Consider the following 20,341-nt stretch of genomic DNA (forward strand, 5'->3'; position numbering starts at 1 on the left):
GATTTATATATATATATATATATATATATATATATATATATATATATATATATATATATATATATATATAAATCCAATGCTCTAATGGAAATCATGAATATGTATTGATCCTGTTCTGGCATTGCCCTTGAAAGGTTCCAGGACAGGGGGGTATGGTGGGGGTGGTAAGTGGTGGCGAGGCGGCAACAGATGGTGTCTCTAATTCATTAGCAACATATCATCATTCCCCTAGGTTAGAGAGGCTCGGCTGTCTTTCCCGCAGGTATAAATTGAACCCCATCAGCCCTGGCCGGCCACCAGCTCTGCGGTGATCAGTCATGCAGCTCTACGCTAATTTGAACAATGTGTCCGCCGCTTGATGAAGTGAATCAATCGTCAACAATCTCGGTGGCGGCTGCCGCTGCGGCTGCAGAAATTATGATCAAAATGGGGGTTCGGAGCAACACAACGCACCATGAGGTGCATTACATGTCATCTATACACATACACAATCTAGCGTGTGTTATGGCTTTAATGATAGAGAATGATAGCATAATGAGGGATGCGCTAATATACTTCTGATGAATAACACTTTTTCCCCCCCTCTGGATGCAATTATAAAGATGGAAGTGTCATGGTTAAAAAAGGAGCAGGAACCGTTTCAGTAGGCTAAATATATAATCATTGCAGGCAGCAAACTCTTTCAATTTTTTGGTATTATTAAACATTATCCCAACTTTCAATTATGTAAATTGTTAATATTAATGTGTGTAAGTTAATAATATTTCCCATTCCCGCCCTGGACATGAATCAAGTCATAGGGTTATATTATCAATAGGCATATATAAGCCTTTGGTGCTTCTGCTGAGACCAAGTGGAAAATAGATGTAAGGTTTATAGAAAAAGGTTATGTAGGTAGACTATGATGTTTCGGTGCCTTCATTTAGTCTCAGAAAGATTATTTAAATCATAAATAATTCACTGTGTCACTATGATATATGGTTTGTTTGATTTGAACATAAGTCATGCTGTGAATTGATTAGGCTATCCGTCTAGATTTACATATGTGACATGATGTAAATTAATTTATGCTATGCTTTATTAGACCACATGATATCCAAGCTAACGACGGTGTGCAGGTCAGGTTTTTTCGAAGTTTTGCGTCACAGTTGCGAAAATTAGACGTTATTTTACCAAAATCTAACAAACTGAGGCAGATAGGGGCTGACTGTGACCCAAAACTTCCAAAAAAAACACAGCCCCGGCGCCGGCACGCTGGATGCAATTGGGCCTATTACCAACATAAGCTGATTTTGTAGCTGTATTTGGGAGATGCTTCATGAACCACCTCCTGCAAGCTCCTTTACCTTGTGCTTCTTAATAAACCACGTGTTGAATACTTTCCGAGTGGTATCTCTGATACCACAATGGATTACAATTACGTTTCATCACATACCAAAAAAGTACCCATACTTTTTAGTTTAGTTTATTTTTCTCCTTATAATGTTATTTATGTGGTTCGTCTCTTCCTAGCCTCTGCCCATAGTGGGCGGTACTCTGATTGGATGACGAGCAGGAACGTAGTTCGCATACGTCACCAAATAGGAAGTCCGTGACTCGAAGCGGCGATTTCAATTGGAGCGGCTGTACAACATCAACAACAATAAACTTCGCACAGAGATATATATACTATGTTGCATTTGATGTAAGCATTACTAATAAATTGCTGTTCACACTTTATAATGAAAATAACTAGTTGACTGCGGGCCGTTATAGCCTACTACTAATGTGGGGTTTGCTTTATGGACGAAGTCTCCTGAAGATGTGTGAACGTTAGCCATCGAGCAGTAGTTATATAGTTATAAATAACATCTAAGCATCCCTTTCTAACTTATCTATATCTACACACAAAAGTGTCTGTGACTTTCAATTCGGTGCATTTCTGCTGTGAGTAGATCAGCAGTGGGTGTACATCTGGAGCTAAATGCGGGATGCAATGGTTACATAGCAACAACATAGAGGACAACTTTACCGAGCTAACGGCCAAACCCACTCCGTAGGTGATGATGGCGCACAGAGAGCTGAGTCTGATTGACAAGGATGTGTCAAGGTAAACTCATTTCTACGACTCTCCTACGGTTCTTTCGTATTGCACCCTTTCAATCGTTCGTTTTCATTGATTGCACCAATACATATATGTCATAAGCTATCTGTTATTTGAGTATGATATGATCTAAGGACCACTTCAATGAACATTTAAGTCAATGTAAGCAATCTCAGAAAAACAACATCCAATACGTGGCGTGCCATATATCTCAAAATCCCATTTTTTGCAATTCAATATCTGGGGCAATTCATCTCACCGTTCGCTATGTTTTCCCCTGCTGTTCCAGTTTGTTGGAGGTTCCTCTGAGTCCCACAGTGACATCACTCAATCTGCACTGCAACCGCATCTCGAGGATCGAAGCGCTGACCTCAGGTGGCCACCTGCGGCACCTGGACCTCTCGTCCAATCGCATCTCTCGCATCGAAGGGCTCGCTTCCTTGACATCCCTCAGGACCTTAAATTTATCCTGCAACTTAATCGCCAAGGTCGAAGGTGAGTCCGCATCTCTTCTCTTTACAAAGACAACGGGAGTCGGCGAGTGGGTTTTCCCCGAGTCGTTGTTCATCATTACGTGAACGGCGGTTGACTTGTCAGTGGTTTATGATCCGCGGCGTCACTGAGCTGCTGGTGTCCTTTTTGCTCTGCCCCAGGCCTCAGCGGCCTTGTGAACCTCGCCACACTAAACTTATCCTACAACAAGATAAACAGCCTTACCGGTGAGTGCGCAACGCAAATGAACAAGGTTCTCTGTATTTTCTGTGGAGTTAAATTAAAAGGTGAAAAAGCCATGGCGGCTTTCACACCATCGATCCGGACTAGATGGTATTGATTCCACTGTGTCCACGCTAGGCTTGCTTTACCTCCACGGAGAGGACTACAAGCTGAAGCAGCTCAGTCTCCATAGCAACTGCTTGGACAGCATCAACCACCTGCTGCAATGCCTGCTGGGAGTGCAGAATTTAAGGGAAGTCACCTTGAGCCTGGATGGTAAAGGCAACCCTGTCTGCAGCCTGTCAGGTAAAGTGTAATGGCTCGGTATACAGTGTTGAAGGTCTCCTTTTCTTCAGCCACTGGTTCCATGGTAGTAGAGGTAATACTCGATGGACATAGTCTGCACCTTTCACCACCTTGTTAAACAATCTCCCGCACAAGGGCACATTCTCTCCTTGATTTTTGTACAGAACTGGGAAGACTTTTTTTTTTTATGGATCTGGATGAAAGGAAGCACCCATTAAGCCACATACAAGTCAACAAATATATATGGCATGCTATATTATACTGCAATACTATACGATGTTAACAATACGGCTCATAACAGTGTAGAGTGTGGTTATGCTCAGGGAGCACCTGGCAGGTTTCAGGAAGCGTTGCTTCATCTCTCAGGTTGAGCTCCTTATTTGGCCATGCATACTGTATGCGAGCAAGACCCTAATTAACCCAGTCAAGAAAGAAGCACTTCACTGATGTACATTTCCCTGGGCCAGTATGAAATGGAAAATTAACAAGGGCAAACTAAATATAGCCAGTGTGAAAAGGCTGTCTCATGGCTTCTCATTGGCTGGCCGCTATGCATCATAATGAATTGTACTTTATATAAATATACATATTATTTATAGATTAATTAATTTATATATCATATATAGATGTATATATTCAATGAGAAAGGATAATATGGACTTGATTTATCTCACATGGGGTATCCCCTTATATACCGGTAATATAAATGCTGTTAGATTAGTATTTGTTTCTAAAGTTTGGTTTTAAGTTTAGGGTTTCCTATTAGGTAACCCTAAGGTTTAACGGTTTGGTTTTTGGATCTAGGTCTTTGGTCTTATGATTAGGGTTTGGTTTTAGGGTAAGCATGAGGTTTAGGGTTTCATTTTATGTTTAAAGTTAAAAAAGGTCCACTAAATTAGAGGGCAGTCAAACACATCATAAATAATAGAAAACAATACAAACTGTTTATAATGATTTGGAAATATGAATGGGATAGAATACACTGAAACATAGGAAAGCTAAATGTATTATATATTGAATTATCCTCAGCTCTTATGGTCAATTTATACAGAGTATCTTTTTGTGTGTCTCTCATCTCCTCTTTAGTCCTTGATGGTAGGGTAGATCACAATCTTTCTCTGGTCACGTTCCAAAACACATAAATCATTCCTAATCATTTGCATGGATACATTGTCATGGAAACCACCAAATCATGCTCCACTTGTTCATGAATTATAAGCAACTGTAAACTGGCTATCGTTAACATTCGAAATAGAGTAGGTCAGTTCAACACTTACCCAACCACAAGCTCAACAATATCCGAAGGTAGCCTTGAAAAGTTTAATAAAAAAATAAATAATAATACAGGAACTACAAAAATGTTAGTTCCAAACAAATACAAAAATATGCTGTTAATTACATCTTGATCACGGAAGCAAAGGTGGATATTGGGCATGCAGAACATCTATTCGTCTCGGGCACAAAGAAAACTCAATTGGATGACTCAATTAAATTAAACTATTAATATTTCCGCTAGGAACTTCTTTTGTATGGACCAACGTTTACAGTGTATTAAAACATGTGAGGGACTAGGACAAAGGCAACAAACCAAGTGCATTTGAGAAAATCTTTCTAAAATGTCCAGGTCAAGGGTTTCCATTGAATGACAGTAAAATCTTCTTTTTTTTTCTAAAGCCCTTGTCAGAGCACTGCCATCTTATACTGTATGCATTTGAATTTTGCTTCACATTTATTGCACTCCAATGAATCCGCACCAGGACTGACAGCTCTTAGTGTAAGTGCAGCAGATTCATGGAATATCTGGTATTTCCTATATCTTGGTAACTGTCCCCAAATCTGTTCGGGACCAAAATTGTGACCTCTTTAGTTTATTTGATTGAATTGATTCATTCAATTTTCCATGGTGTAATCTTGGCATCATTGCAAATGAGGTTCCACCTCAATTATTCCTGAATGGGAACAAACGAATGTTCAGCTTATGACCAAGGTCCAAACAATGGAGTAGAACACATCCTTCTCTCCCTCTCTTTGGTTGCTCCAGCCTACAGGAAGATGGTCCTGCAGTCCCTACCACAGGTCTGTGTCCTGGATGGCGTGGACCGCCTGGGGAACGAAGCCCCCTTAGGGGAGGACATCCCCGGGGACACCCCCGGTCTGGAGGACTACGCCGACTTCCTGTTCTCCTCCGAGACCAGCGGCAGCGAACAGGTTTGGTGACGTTGGAAACGTTTGATCGCACATTCACTTGTGGAAAAATGTGCTTGTGGAAGGATGTGGTTCAGGGTTAGACCACCAGTCTAGAGTTGGCTGGGGTACAAAACACCCAACACTGTCGGAATCCCCTGTCTATTGTAGCCAAGGATCAGGGGTGTTCAACCAACAGGAACTTTAAACTATCCAAGCATACAGTCAATGTCAGGGCAATGGGATATTTACCCACCCACTGCGATGCCATATGTTATGCTGTGCGCCCTCAATCAGATGAATCTACACATTACCATTCATTGTATTTTAATGGGTTTACTCACCTCTGGGCTGTCTCTGAGTGAGTCAGAGGTGGGAAACGCGTCACTGATGTCTTCCAGAGTGATGGAAAGTTCGAAGTTGGAATCGACCAACATGGATAACTTTGTCTCTGCTTAACACGGCCAATAGCTAAATAATACTTTTATATCAATAACTTTAAATAAACAATGTGTCGGAGGGTTGATTGACGTAGCTAAAGAATATCATAATTTCGACATTGTGGACAGCCATGTTGATGCCACATCTAATCGGCAACCGGGCGTTGAGCCACCTCGCGCGACATTCCGATTAGGAACTCTGAACTGAAGCAGCGCTTTATTATAACCATTCCCTACTCAGAAGGAAGTCAGGAAAGCAGTCTTCCGAGCAGTGAGGGAACGCGGCAGTAAACCCCTGCCTGCCCGTGTGTTCTCCACAGCTCTCTAAGGGGGACGGCTCTCTCAGCACCCCCCGCATCAACCAGGTCCTGGCTGAGTTCCGCCAGAGGGGCGTCCCCGGGGAGACCCGGGCCCCGCCCCCCGCAGCTGCTCCGGCAGACCGAGTTAACGAGCAGCGCATCAGGAAGCTGGAGCACCAAGTGTCACAGCTGTTCCATCAGGTGCTTATTCGTACCTTCGCCGAGCTGCTGGTCGCCCCGGACTAATTGTGCATGGGGGTGTAAAGTCGTAAAGTTTTGATTTTGTGTTTACTTTTTGCATCGCGCTCACAGTGACAGTGCGGGTTTCAACACTGGGCCATAAAGACTTTATTGGTTATTTCTATGTTTGATTTATTTTCAGTTGAACACCGTTTCTGTTTGGGTCTCACAAAGTGCGTTTAACACTTCTGTGTTTTTGTATACACAAAGGTATAGAATTGTTAAAAGACAGAGCAGTAGTCTTCTATTGGCCACGCTCCCTTGCTGGAGCGTGCGTGACTTGGGTTCAGACAGCGTTCCACGTGGTGCCTCACACCTGCTCATGTAAACCCCAATGGAGTCTTTCTGGCCTCACACTGCATTTCTTTTTATCTCCGCGGCGGAAGCAACTGGGGGTTTCCTTAATTCAATTCAGTTCAATTTTATATGTATAGCCCTTAATCACCATTACAGTCTCAAAGGGCTTAACAGGCCAAATATTTATGACCCCCCCCCCCCCCCCCCCTGACCCATGCCCCAAAAGGGAAAGAAAAAACGTTGAAATAAATCTTGAGGATGTACGCAGAGTGGGCGATCCCTCCTTCAAGGAGTGGTCAGAAGTGCAGTGGGTGCCATACTTGACAAACATCCATACAGGAAAAACATATTAAATCGACGATGGGCTGCTGGCCGGTTAACCATAAGGAGAGTCCAGGCATCCAGCCGCGACCACCGCAACACGCCACGAAGCCTTTAACGAAGCCTTAATTACAACTGGTACAAAACTCTGCAGCCCGTATCATTACTAAAACCCCCTCCATCAGTCACATAACACCTGTCCTGCAGCAACGTCATTGGCTCCCCATCAAATATCGCATCATTTGCAAGATCCTGCTTCTCTGCTTCAAGGCCACCACCAATCTTGCCCCTCAGTATCTCACCGCGCTCCTCCATATCAAGACACCCCACCCGTTCTCTCGGATCGTCTTCCTCCATCCAGCTCACCCTCCCTCCAGCTCGCCTGGTTACCGTGGGGTCAAGAGCATTCAGTCGCTCAGCCCCCCACCTCTGGAACTCTCCGCCTCGTGACGTCCAACACTCCAGGTCCATTATCACCTTCAAATCTCACCTGAAAACGGATCTATTCACCCGAGCCTACTCACCCTCTCTCTTCCTTATTGTCCTATCTTTCTCTGTATTGTTGTTTTGGAGTATTTGTATGTATGCGTGTATGTACTGTACTGTCCATTTTTTATCCTTTTTGTAAAGCGTCTTTGGGTACCGAGAAAAGCACTATATAAAACCTATATATTATTATTATTATTACTCCCTTTAAGTCAGTTGAATTCTTGGGACTAGAATGAACACACAGTTTTTTCTCTTGTTCACTGTTTTATTATGTTGTTGTTGTTTTATTTTGTTGTTTGCTACTATGGATGTTTGATTTCGTAAGGTGACCTTGAGTGTCAAGGAAGGCGCCCATAAATAAAATGCATTATTATTATTCTTATTCTTATTATTATTCTTATTATTAATGGTACTCTGACGCAGGCCCCGGCCAGCGCTGGGCCCGGCCCCTCCAGGCTGCCGGTACAGAGGGCCAAGAGGGACATCGACCACACGTCGGAGAGCGAGGGCGACAGCGGGAAGGAGAACCGGAGGCGGGGGGGAGCCTCCACGCGGCGGAGCACCAGCAGCTCCAGGAGCACGCCCGCCAGCAGCACGCCCACGCCCGGCCGGACCGCGCCCGCCAGGGGCGGCTTCAAGGGGGTCAGGGCCCGGAGGCCGGACAGGTAACCCACCCCCCTGCTGGCCAGCGATGGCCATCACACATTCGCTAAAATAAATAAACCCTTTTCATGCTAAATGTGAAACCTGAACTAGGACGATATAAATCAATACATTTTATAAATACAGGAGAACATTGTTTTTCAAATGGTCACGTCATTCAGTTAATTAGTTGAAGTCGACAGAAATTCCGCCATGAGCTAATGTTAATAACATATAGTTGAACAGATATGGCGTAAAGTGACATCTATACCGTTACCTGAAGCTGTAGTTAAACACTGCATTGATTCATTATAACAGCAATTTGCTTTCAAATTCTGAAGTAAGTTTGGCCGTAGCCTTCTCTATCCAGCTATACTGGATGTCCAATAAGTTGAAGTTAGTCTTTGGAACAATTCTGTACCATTCTATATTCTGTTCCTTTTGAATACAACTCAATTAAAAACCAGGATCCATTCACCACATCTCCAAGAGGACCACATAACTGCTGTACCTGATCCACCGCAGAATAGAGAGCAATGAATCAGTGCCCTGCTGAAGGACGCTCGAGCAGAATTGAGACACGCTAAAACAAAAGAACCAGGGGGCTTGGCTGAAAAGCTTTCCTGACTGCCCCGAGAACGATCGTTGAAAGTACGGTGACTGTTTATCCTGCTGACGTGTGGCTCGCGGTGCGTCAATCGTCACGGCCGCTCGCAAAGTAGAGCAAACCCACCTGACCTTCAATTGCAAACTAGTGGGGAGGGCAGTACACATTTTCTTCCTCTTTCCCGAGCGGAGGGTGTAAACGATCCTCCTCTCTGTTAGAAATGACCGCTGCTATGATGTACGACACTGCAGCTGTGTGTGTGTGTGTGTGTGTGTGTGTGTGTGTGTGTGTGTGTGTGTGTGTGTGTGTGTGTGTGTGTGTGTGTGTGTGTGTGTGTGTGTGTGTGTGTGTGTGTGTGTGTGTTGTATTTGTCTTCTCCTCTGGGTCCATGTCTTCCTTTGTTACCGCTCTACCCCTGATATTGAAGTCTTTAATCAAAAACATGGGTGATGGCATGTGTGTGTGTGTGATATGATATATTAAACGCGTGATAGCTTACACACACACACACACACATGCACATATACACACGCACGCACTCACACACCCACACTTTCCTTTCATTTTAATCAACCACTCCTAACACAGCACAGCAAACACGTCATTGAAGTCGTCAGAAACGCCAGGTGCAGATAATGATCCTCTGGTGAATTTACACGTTGCCAAGACCTGGACACGCTTAGAAGTGCCAGTAAAGCCTTCAGTCTTTACCGTTTTTCCCTGAGCCCGACGTTTCTTCACGCTCCAGGGCTTGTTGTGATCGATATGTTTACGGCCTGTTCAATACCTGTGATTGTTTAATGTGCAGCGATCAAGAACCGCCTAAACGCAAGGGCCCCACGGGTGCATTGGGGTCCCGGAGGGGGGCCAATGCCCCGAGCGTTGCAGCGCCAGTGGTGACAGCCAGGGGGGGGTCTTCCAAGACCACCAGGGCACCAAGGGAGGAGAACCCTAAGCCGACCGCAGAAGAAGAAACCTACAGGGTAAGAAAGTGACACTGGCTGGTTTTACAACCTGTATTTTTTTTCCAGGTATAAAGGCTCTGCGAAGATTAAACCATAGCGTCTATTGACCTGGAGAAACTTTAAACCCTCAGTTTATTGTTCACTTGCTCAATGTTTATCCCCTTATACTTAAACGACGATTCACGGCTAAACGGTGAATGCCTGATCGAAGGATGAGTGCTCGTTCCAAAGAACTGCAGACAAAACTACCAGCAGAACATTTATACGTGGCTTACATTTATACTGTGTTCACATATACATGTATATATATTATTTTTTTTTACAAATATTCAGCATTCGCTCAGCATCGGAGCAATCTCTCCTTGGTTCCTCATGCTTTATTATATCACACTATACTATATCTTCGATCGCATTGAATTTGAAACAAAAGACATACCGACTTAGTCCCTTCATTCAGCCGGCGTAACACCCCGTGACTACAGTGACCATAGCTAGGGCTGCTAGATTATGGAAAAATCATAATCACGATTATTTTGGTCAATATTGAAATCAAAACTATTTTTTAGTTTGAAAACATGATGCATTTTTTCAGCATTTCTCTCCAAAAAAGCACTTTGGAACTGAGAACTTTGAAATCTCCCCTTAGAAAAAAACACAAAATGTTCAAATAGAAAAATGTTCGGATCGAAATGAATGTACAAATATGTATCCATCTTGTTCTGCAATATCTATAAGACATTTAATGAATGAAATAAATATACTTAAAAATGTACTTAATAATAATCAAAATGGGATTTTTGGCAAAGCCAGAGTTTGACGTGGAACCACCCCGTGGACCTTTCAGTCCAGTGTCAGTGGCCGGCTAATAAACCGATAAACGTACCCCCCCACCCCCGGGTGGTCCCTGGCCTCCCTCCCTCCCTCCAGACCATCGTGGAGGAGCGGGACCAGGAGCGGGAGCGGCGCTGGAAGGCGGAGCAGGCCGCCCGGAGGCTGACGGAGCAGCTGAGCAGCCTGCAGAGCCAGGCCTGTGAGGGGAAGGACCTGCAGGACATGGCCCTGCACACCACGGACAGGTGGGGGGGGGGACACACACAGACACACACCCACACCCACATACACACCCCTTCACTCACACACATCCCAACATACACCCTGCCCTACACACACACACACACACACACACCCCTACACACACACACACACCCCTACACACGCACACACACACCCCTACACCTACACACACACACACACACACACACACACACACACACACACACACACACACGCACACACACAGCTTTACACAGGCACACACACACACACACACACACACACACACACACACACACACACACACACACACCCTGGAGGGTGTGAAATCATTGAGCCGTTCCAACACCCCCCCCCCCCCAACCCCCCAGGGGATCTTAGTTGTCACCTTAATAATGTATTTTCCTCCTCTTTTATGTTGTTGTCTCTCTGTCTCTCTCCCTCTCACTCTCTCACTTCCTGCATTCGATTCATCTCTCCTTCCCCTCGAATGAATATTTTCTATATGCCATTGAAATTCCACCCTATCGCTGTCAAAAAGCCTGGTGTAGGAGGGCAAAGAATTCTGGCTTTCCAGGATTGCCCCGCGAGGTTTGACTGTGATAATGAGGCTATTTCCCACAGGGAGGGAATTATAACTATTATTTTTTACGGAAAATCGACATGGCTTGCAAATAATCCTAATGTTTAAATTGTCTGTTGAATAATTATCCATAATTAAATGCTCTTCATCTCCTATGCCCAAGCAACCCCAACATCCCACATCTGGCTCATCTGATGGTATTCATTTGAGAGAAATTGAAAGGGAGAGATGGAGAGAGATGGAGAGAGAGGGAGAGGGAGGGAGAGCTCATCGTGTCTCTTGTACCCACTCCCCAACCCCCACTGCTAAGATAGATTGTCGGTGTGATAGCAATTACGGGCCCGTATGGTAAGCATATGTCACCAGTGGCTCGCGAGTCAATCTTAATTGCCACATTTGCCGGGACATCATAATGACCCGGGTGCACGCGTCCCTACTCCACACCCTCATCCCATCAGCGGGCAGATTGCAGGGAGGAACTTCTCCTGCAGGGAAATACATGAGGTGTTGGAATCGCTTTCCTCGCTTGTGCACCTCAGACGTACGGCCCGTCTGCGCAACTGTTTTCACGCTAGCTTTGCATCCTTCTCCCTGTTGTTGGCTCGGCTCCGCCCTGTTGTTGCATGGCTCCTCCCTGTTGTTGTTTGGCTCCTCCCTGTTGATGACATGGCCCAGCCCTGTTGTTGACTCGGCTCCGCCCTGTTGGTGACTTGGCTCCGCCCTGTTGTTGACTTGGCTCCGCCTTGTTGTTGACTCAGCTCCGCCCTGTTGTTGACTCGGCTCCGCCCTGTTGTTGACTTGGCTCCGCCCTGTTGTTGACTTGGCTCCGCCTTGTTGTTGACTCAGCTCCGCCCTGTTGTTGACTCGGCTCCGCCCTGTTGTTGACTTGGCTCCGCCTTGTTGTTGACTCAGCTCCGCCCTGTTGTTGACTTGGCTCCGCCCTGTTGATGACATGGCTCCGCCCTGTTGTTGACTCGGCTCTGCCCTGTTGTTGACTTGGCTCCGCCCTGTTTTGTTGACTTGGCTCCGCCCTGTTTTGTTGCTGTATATGAATTGTACTTGTATTCTCCTCCGGGTCAACGTCTGCCTTTAACAGCCCTTCCCCCCATTTCCTGATATGAAAGTTGCCCAACTCATTCACTGGCAGACGTTGGTTTTACATCACAGTACGGTTCGTGGCAGTGGGACCAGAACACCGGCAGTAGCTCTTGTCCGGTAACCGGAGGGTTGTTCAGCGCTGTCCTACGTCACCCTCCATGGATGAGTTGCCCTCCTGAAACCCCCCACTGCTCCGGGTGTGCCGGTGTACCCCCTTGTGTGTGGACCTCTGACAAGGTCACTCCTCTGTGTGTGTGTGTTCACCGACTCCCAGACGGGTCAAAAGCAGAGAAAGAATTTCCCCCAAAAAGGGACAATAAAGGATAACTTAACCTTAACCTTAACTTAACTTAACAGGCTGAAGGAGCTGCTGCTGCGGGAGCGGGCGGGACGCCTGGGCCTGCAGGGGCGTGTCGACGAGCTGGAGGGGCGGAGCCAGGCGCTGGGCCAGCAGCTGGAGAAGGCCCGCGCGGACGAGGAGCACCACAAGAGGGCGCTGGGCGAGCTGGAGGAGAGCGTGGCCCGCGCCGACGCACTCCGGGCAGGGCAGCAGGCCGAGGAGGTAGCGCCGCCACCGCCGCCACCGCCGCCGCCGCCGCAGCTCAGTCACATGGGGAAACCGTAGCATTGACGCTAACAGCAGGCTAAAGGGCTGATTATGGTCTTACGTTCACGTAACGCAAGGGGGTTATGGTCCACCACAAGGACCTTCCGTCGAGGCGACGCAGCAACAGGGGCTGTGATTGGTCCGCCTGCTAAAACCTGATGCAGAACCATAAAGGTCCAGGACTGCGTCAAAGCGTCTGCGTGGTCATTGCGTTTTGTGAACGTGGATCCATAATCAGCCCTTAACGCTGATGCGAGCATCAGTCTAACCGCTAATGCAAGCAGCAGGCTAACGCCACTGATAATAACACCTGGATAACAGTGACATAAGGCTCATCGCTGATGCCAACAGCAGGCTAACCGCTGAAGCTAACAGCAGCCTAAGCACTGGTGCTAACAGTAGCTTAAATACTTATGCAGCCCAACGAATGAAACGTTCATCGATTAACCACTGATTCTACCAGTCATAGCAGAAATATTCTCATATAGTTGTTGGTGGTAGTGTCAGGCTGACCCAGACGCACAAAGTTATGGTTACTTGTTTATTGGACATATTTAATTCTCCTTTATTGAATTATTATATTTTGATGTATCAGATTTATTGGTAATTGGTAATTTTCATATACTACCTTAATACAGAAATGACACTTAATTTCTGGTCTTTTATCATATTCTTTGCCAGGATGTATATCAATCAATTCCAAAATAATTGCGTGTGCTGATGGATGCAGCCGGGGCGGCCGTGTGAAGCTAACCGTTGCTGGGCTTTCAGATGAAGAGGCAGCAGGATCTGCAGAACCGGGCGATGGCTCTGAAAAGGGAGGCAGAGCTCCAGAAGGCGGCCGTTCGTCAGCTCAGAGCCCAGCTGCAGCAGCAGCAGCAGCTGCTCACTACCAGGGAGCAGGAGCACAGGTAGACAGCAGTACCGCCAGAGAGAATGTGGACCGTAGAAGGAGATATACACAAGGTCTCGGACGTGTGGGGTAACGATCGTAGGAGTATGAACAATACTTTTGAGAGAGAAGAGGCCGCACGCTTTATATTGCTCCCCGGGTGTTCCAGGTTTCGATCACATTCAGATCTTCATGAGAACCTGACAAAGATCCGAGATTGAGATTGAAATGTGGTCATTGTTTTCAGAAGATATGGACTGTGTCTTTTACTTTGTTGTTATGAGCCGGAACCGATTTTGCCAAATCGTTTTTTTTTGCATTGAAACAACAATCTCCTCATTTTGGAGTTTCTGCATATTATTGACAGTGTTGCGTGACGCTCATGCAAACCTTGTTTTCCTTGCTCCAGAACGACAAAATTGCCCATCTTTATTCACGACACGTTCATCTCTCCCCGACAGTAGGGAAAACAAACTAAACCCCGTTCTGTTTGGTATATGTTACCGCATTAGCGTTTGCCGCCTTGCTCGCTGGCGGACGCGATAACCTTTCCTCTCCTCAAAGGAAGGAGCTGGCGTCGCGGCTGACGCCCGGCGGGGAGGAGTTTCGCCAGGCGCTGGCGGCGGAGGGGGCGGCAGCGCAACAGAGACACACCCAGCGGGAGGCGGAGCTTGAGGAGAAGCTGGCGGCGGGGCGAAGCCAATACTCCGCCCTGGAGGACGAGTTCCGCATGGCGCTGACCATCGAGTCCGCCCGCTTCTCCGAGGTAGGGCCGACGGGACTCGGGGAACGGGAACGGGATCCGTTTACATTATTGAGGCCCGCTTAAATGACATATTATACCACCGGGTGTGAGTGTGATTAGCCGTTACAAGCCGTGTGGAACATCAGCCTCTTCTGACATCACATGTGGGCGTGTCCACTTGGATGTATGACGGAGAGGCAGATTTCCAAAACAGCTTTTAACGGCTAATCACACTCACACCTGGTGGTATACTATGTCACTGTTTAGTCTTCCTCAGCCTCCTACAACAGGCCTGCTGTCGCCATGACGTCGCCCTCCAGTAACAACAAAGGAGACCGCTTTGATGTAGAGTTCACCTCAATCTGGCTGGGCTTACTTTTCAATTCCACCTGATGCTAAAAGTCTGAGATCAAACCCGAATAGTTTCACTGCGGATAGATTCGTCTCTGAAGGCGAGTTCGAGAGTTGAACTGAATAAATCAATGTTTCCTTCCGCGGGTTACACTTCTAATTTGGCCCCTGAAGGAAATGTTTTTGTTGTCTCCCAACGCGCCCTCTCTACACCTTCCTCCCTACACCACCCTCCCCTACACCGCCCATTCTACACCGCCCTCCCTACATCTGGCGGCAAAACTGCATTGGAATTCCAAAACCTGCATTGACGTGAAGTGACACTGTGAAATTTTTGTTTGTTTTTTATTAAACTTAAGTTAGAGAAAATAACTCAGAGAGAGAAAAAGAGTGAGAGAGCAGAAAAGCCTGTGAAGAGCGCAAGATGTTGAATCTAAACAATCTAGCGAGATGGATCAGAGGAAGAGATGCCCTAATTGGTCTTAAATGAGCTGGGAGCTGTCTAAAATCCAAATGGGCTCCGACAGAGGCAAGGGGAGCAGTCAACTCGAAAAACACTCTCACAGGAGCACTCTTTCGCTCTCTTACAGCGGACGGAGACGGCCACGCCTTGTCTAACCGGTCACGCCCAAGTGACAGCTCTTTAAATTGTTCCTCCGCAGGTGAAGGAAGCATGTGATCACCTGAGCGCGGAGCTCTCGCAGAGAAGGGCATCGCTCGCCCAGAGCCAGCAGAGAGAGAGGCGCTCGTCCGCTCTGGTGCAGGAGCTCACGGCCATGGTGAAGGAGCAGAAGAGACGCATCTCCGAGCTCAGCCGAGCCAAGAGAGAGGCCGTTCAGGAGCTGAAGGTGCCCTTTGTCAATCAGGGCCCCTCCTTTAGAGCACAGTGTTTGATGTTGCTTTAAATTATTATGTTGAGGCTTTTCAATTATTTGGTTTCGTGCTGCTATCCACTCTGTTCGGAAATATCTATAAATATTTATCATTATTATATTAATTCTCAATCTCAATATTTATACACATTTTAAATATATATAAGTCCTAAGATGAGCCCTGAATATTTTATTCAGGTTTGTCTTTCGTTTCACCGTAATGTTGTTGTATGTATTCCTCTCTCTTTCTCTCGGTCTCTGTTTCACTCTGTCCATGTCTCTCTTCCTCCCTCCGAAACTCTCCCTCTCGCTACCACATCTCTCTCTCTCTCTCTCTCTCTCTCTCTCTCTCTCTCTCTCTCTCTCTCTCTCTCTCTCTCTCTCTCTCTCTCTCTCCCTCTCCCTCTCCCTCTCTCTCAGTCGGAGCAGGACCTACGTCTGGGCCCGCAGCTGGAGCTGCTGAAGAAGGACAAGTCGCGGCTGCTCTCCCAGCTCACCGCCCAGGAGTCGGTCATCGACGGCCTCAGGGCCGAGAGGAAGATCTGGGGCCAGGAGCTGGCCCAGCAAGGTAGGGGGAGGCCTCTCCAGGGTCCCACAAAGAGGGGGGCCTCAGAGGGGGGCCCAGGGCAAGTGCAAGGGGCCAGTGAACAGTCGCTTCTGGACAGTAAGACGCTCAGCTCACTGTGCCGATCGTGGCACTGGTTTGTTATTTGCCATAAGGTGAAAGCGCGTGCCGATTAATATTGTCTTTTGAGGTGTTTGTATTTGTCTGAATATAAGATGAAACATTTCAAGTCTTTGATTCTAGGTTCAAACACTGACAATTACAACTTTGATTGAGGGCCAGTAGACATTGTTTTCATGTTGAACCTGCCATCTTTGACACATTCGATATAGACTTCCTTTCTCACAGCGACTCACATCGGCTGACGCCATGCAGCCGGTTGCACAGGAAATGCTACCACCTAGTGCTTATTTTAAACACACACACAGTCACACACACACACACAGACAGAGTCACACATAGTCACAGACAGACACACACACAGTCATAACAAACAAACAGACAGACACAGTCACACACACACACAGTCACACACACACACACACACACAGATACATCGTTCACACAGCCACAGGGCTGAGCTTTGCAGATAGAGCTCGTCACATGACCACCTCCTGTCCCTAGGGGTGTCGCTAGCCCAGGACCGCGGGCGCCTGGAGGCCCGGGTGGAGGTGCTGACCACGGAGCTGGAGACGCAGAGGAAGCACAGCGAGCAGGACGGAGACGCCCTGCGCATCAAAGCCAAGATCATAGACGACCAGACGGCCACCATCTGCAAGCTGAAAGAGGTGATGCCGCATTCACACTGCATGCGTCCGTCGACGGATGGGGGCTTTTTTACGCACCCATGTGTTTTTTTCCGGGTTGTATTACAAAGAGGATTTCATTGGACAGTGTGCTTGCGTATATTTGCATAACGCGATCCGATTGGGCGACGGATCCGTCGCTGCCTTAAAAGTTGAAAATTTCTCGGCTTTTAGCCGCAGGCCACGGAGCCGACAGAACGGACGCACCCACAATGCATTTCGGCAGTGTCCCATGCAAAGGCAATGAAATCCGTTGACGGGCGGCTTCAGGGGCGGGGCTAACGACGGTCACTACTGGGCCTGCTGCTGTTCGCCACTGTTGCTCTATTTTAGATCTATCTATCTCCGTATTGTGTTCTTCTCTGTCCAGTGTTCTGTTATTTAGCCGTCCGCTTTTGACTCACTCTCCACACAGGTTTAGGATCTAACGTTATTATTTTAACGCGGGTCACATGTTTTATTACATCACCTTTTAAATGTTTTGCTCCACACCCGGCATATGAACTACAGCTTCTGTTTCTGTTCCAACGCAGGACTTGCACCTTTCATCTCATTTACATTTAGGGCATTTAGCAGACGTTTTTTTTTTATCCAAAGCGACTTACAATATGTACATTAATCATAAGAAAGAAAATAAATATATCGCTGTCGGTGCAGTAAGGATGTTCAGAGAATCAAGTGCAAAGCACTTACTATCGCTAGGTTAACCCGTTCCCCCTATACAACAAATATATCTAGGATGAGATGCTACGCAACCAAGTCCTAAAACTAAATACGACATACATAAGTGCGTGGATTAAGTGCAAGGACGTATCATACAACAAGTAGGTACTTGTCTTCTTGCTTGTGCTTTTTGTTTGCTTAAATTCAAAATTCAAAATTCAAAAAAAATAATATTTGTCCCCAGGGGGCAATTGAGGAAAATGCTTTGCTTGTCAGTCTGTCTGCGGTCTATGTCATCTCTGTACTGTAACGGTACTCACTGAAAGACGAGACATTATATCTCAATGGGAGCTTCCTGGATGAACAAAGGTCAGATAAATACAACAAGTAGGAGGGCGTGGGACGGCGTGGCGACGCAGAGTCTAGGCGACCCCTGAAGCGGTGAGTCGTGAGTCTCTTACGTCTGACCGTCGACCGGGCTCCAGGGGCTGCAGGAGCGCGAGGAGCTGAGCCGGCGGCAGCGCGAGGAGGCCGCCCAGGCCCAGAAGAGCTTCCAGCGGCGGCTGGAGGAGGAGGCGGCGGCCCTGGGCGAGCTCGGGGACCGCGTGGAGCAGCTCACCCTGCGCAAGGAGCAGCTCAAGCAGCAGCTGGAGGAGCGGGAGCAGGAGCTGGACGAGCTCAGAGCTGTTCACAGGCAAGTTATTGATCCAGTGGGGGGGGGGGGGGGGGGGGGGGGTGATTAGCCGGGGGTTTGGCTGATTGGATTTTTTGGTTTCTAGAGGAAATGATGACGAACTGTTCCGGTTTATACTACCAGAGTGCCTTTTGATTCCTACTTTGAATCACTTTGTTCAGTGCGGTGACTGGGATTTTGATGTTACAGCAACATGTTGATTGCGTTTAAAAAATGTGTTACGCACATGAACTAATATTTCAGCATAAATGTGCAGACCTTAGAATGCGTTCAAGGTTAGGAACCATAAGGGGAGGGGTTCCCTGTAAAGTCATTTTGGACCTAATGAAGCACTAAAACAGCTTATTTGACATTCAAACTGGTTGTTTTTTCACGAGAGCCAGGCACTTATTTCACCATCAGCCCTCTTCCTCCTGTGTCTCCTCCCCCTTTTAGCTCCTCCAATAAGAAGTGGCAGGAGAAGGCGGGGCTGTTGACCCGGCTGGAGGGCCAGGTGATGCGCATGAAGGACAACTTTGACTCCAAGGAGCGCCTGCTGCTGGAGGCGCGAGACAAGGCAGCAGAGGCTCATAAGTACGCCCCCTTGTGGACGAAGCAGAGCACTACATGACATCACTTTATGGCCACTATTTCCAGTACACATCTCTTTATGTCCACTATATAGCTGTATGTCCACTATATACAGGACTTATCCCTTTATGTCCAATAGGATTCTCAAGTTGAAACTGTTCAGCTGATACTAGAAATTCTATATACAGTCTGAAAATAAAATAGATAAAACGAGTTTATCATAATTAACAATACTGCTGTTCTAGAACATAAAAAGATAAATGCATAGGCTAGATTAAAAGAAGGTGCTTTGTTAGAGGCCTGCCAAGTAACACGCATGTTGCGGTGTCAGTTTCTGGTGAGCGATCGATACGTGGAACGTGTCCCTCCAATCAGACAGAGTAGATCACAACCTGGGCTTCAAAAGCCTCATAGTGTGTGCTTTCTTTGATTCGAGGTGATTCGTAAACCCCCTAACGTCTTGCATCAGGTCTAAATCCCCGCATCGCCCTCCGTTCTCCTCTAGAGCTGCGGTCGACAAGCTGCACAGTGTGGACGACGCGTTTCGCCGACAGCTGGAGTCCCTACAGGCGACCCATCACGCGGAGCTGCTACGGCTAGCCAGCGACAAGCAGAAGCAGATAGAACGAGCCAATCAGAAGGTAGGGCGCCGGTAACACACCGCCCAGGTAGCGGACGTGAGTCGCTATGAATGTGGTATTCACAGCAGGTGTGTTTGTTTGTGTTTTGTCAGGTGACTCAGGTGGAAGAGGAGATGCGCGTGCTGCTGGAAGAGACGGAGAGCACCAAGAGAGTCATGGAGCAGAAGATGACACGCCTCTCCAGCGTGCTGAAAGACTTCTGATCTGTTACCCCGGTCCCTCTGTTAAAGAACGTCTACGTTTGATGTTTTATGAAATGTATGTATGTATTATTGGCTATAAGTCTGTTTAGTAAAAATAACATTACTATTTTTAAGGTTTAATGCTCTTTTGTTTCTATTTATTATGGAGAATCATGACTGATGCAATAAAATGTGTTTATACTTTGTTATTGTGGGCTCCTGCTCTGGTTGAAGGTGTAATACCCTGTTTTCCAAGTTCATCTTCTCAAAGGAATACATTGGTTTCTACTGTTCTACTGCACATATTGGAGCAGATTTAATATCTGGCTTGAAGCAGAGATTAGTAGTCACCATGTATGTGTGTTTGAGAGATTTCAGAGGAGCCTTAACTGAGCTAATAACCTACGAACCCTGAGGGCAAGACTCATTTGA

General features: G+C 46.9%; 1 protein-coding gene across 2 annotated transcripts; it reads left to right on the plus strand.

Moving 5' to 3' along the window:
• The first annotated feature begins 1,589 nt into the window (after positions 1-1,589).
• lrrcc1 (leucine rich repeat and coiled-coil centrosomal protein 1) lies at positions 1,590-20,113 on the plus strand. Of its 2 annotated transcripts, XM_060058522.1 has the most exons (20): positions 1,590-1,684; positions 1,935-2,089; positions 2,373-2,578; positions 2,737-2,802; positions 2,936-3,103; positions 5,145-5,311; positions 6,048-6,227; positions 7,797-8,038; positions 9,431-9,605; positions 10,515-10,663; positions 12,679-12,883; positions 13,700-13,839; positions 14,385-14,586; positions 15,579-15,764; positions 16,209-16,356; positions 16,978-17,141; positions 18,308-18,516; positions 18,952-19,089; positions 19,592-19,727; positions 19,820-20,113. In XM_060058522.1, the coding sequence occupies exons 2-20, from the start codon at positions 2,043-2,045 to the stop codon at positions 19,928-19,930; spliced, it is 3,039 nt and encodes a 1,012-aa protein (XP_059914505.1). In that variant the 5' UTR covers positions 1,590-1,684; positions 1,935-2,042; the 3' UTR covers positions 19,931-20,113. The 2 variants fall into 2 exon arrangements, with proteins under 2 accessions (XP_059914505.1, XP_059914506.1); XM_060058523.1 differs by having other exon boundaries at positions 1,590-2,089.
• Positions 20,114-20,341: the final 228 nt, after the last annotated feature.

The sequence above is a fragment of the Gadus macrocephalus genome, chromosome 8 (assembly GCF_031168955.1).
Source record: "Gadus macrocephalus chromosome 8, ASM3116895v1".
Taxonomy (NCBI): Eukaryota; Metazoa; Chordata; class Actinopteri; order Gadiformes; family Gadidae; genus Gadus; species Gadus macrocephalus.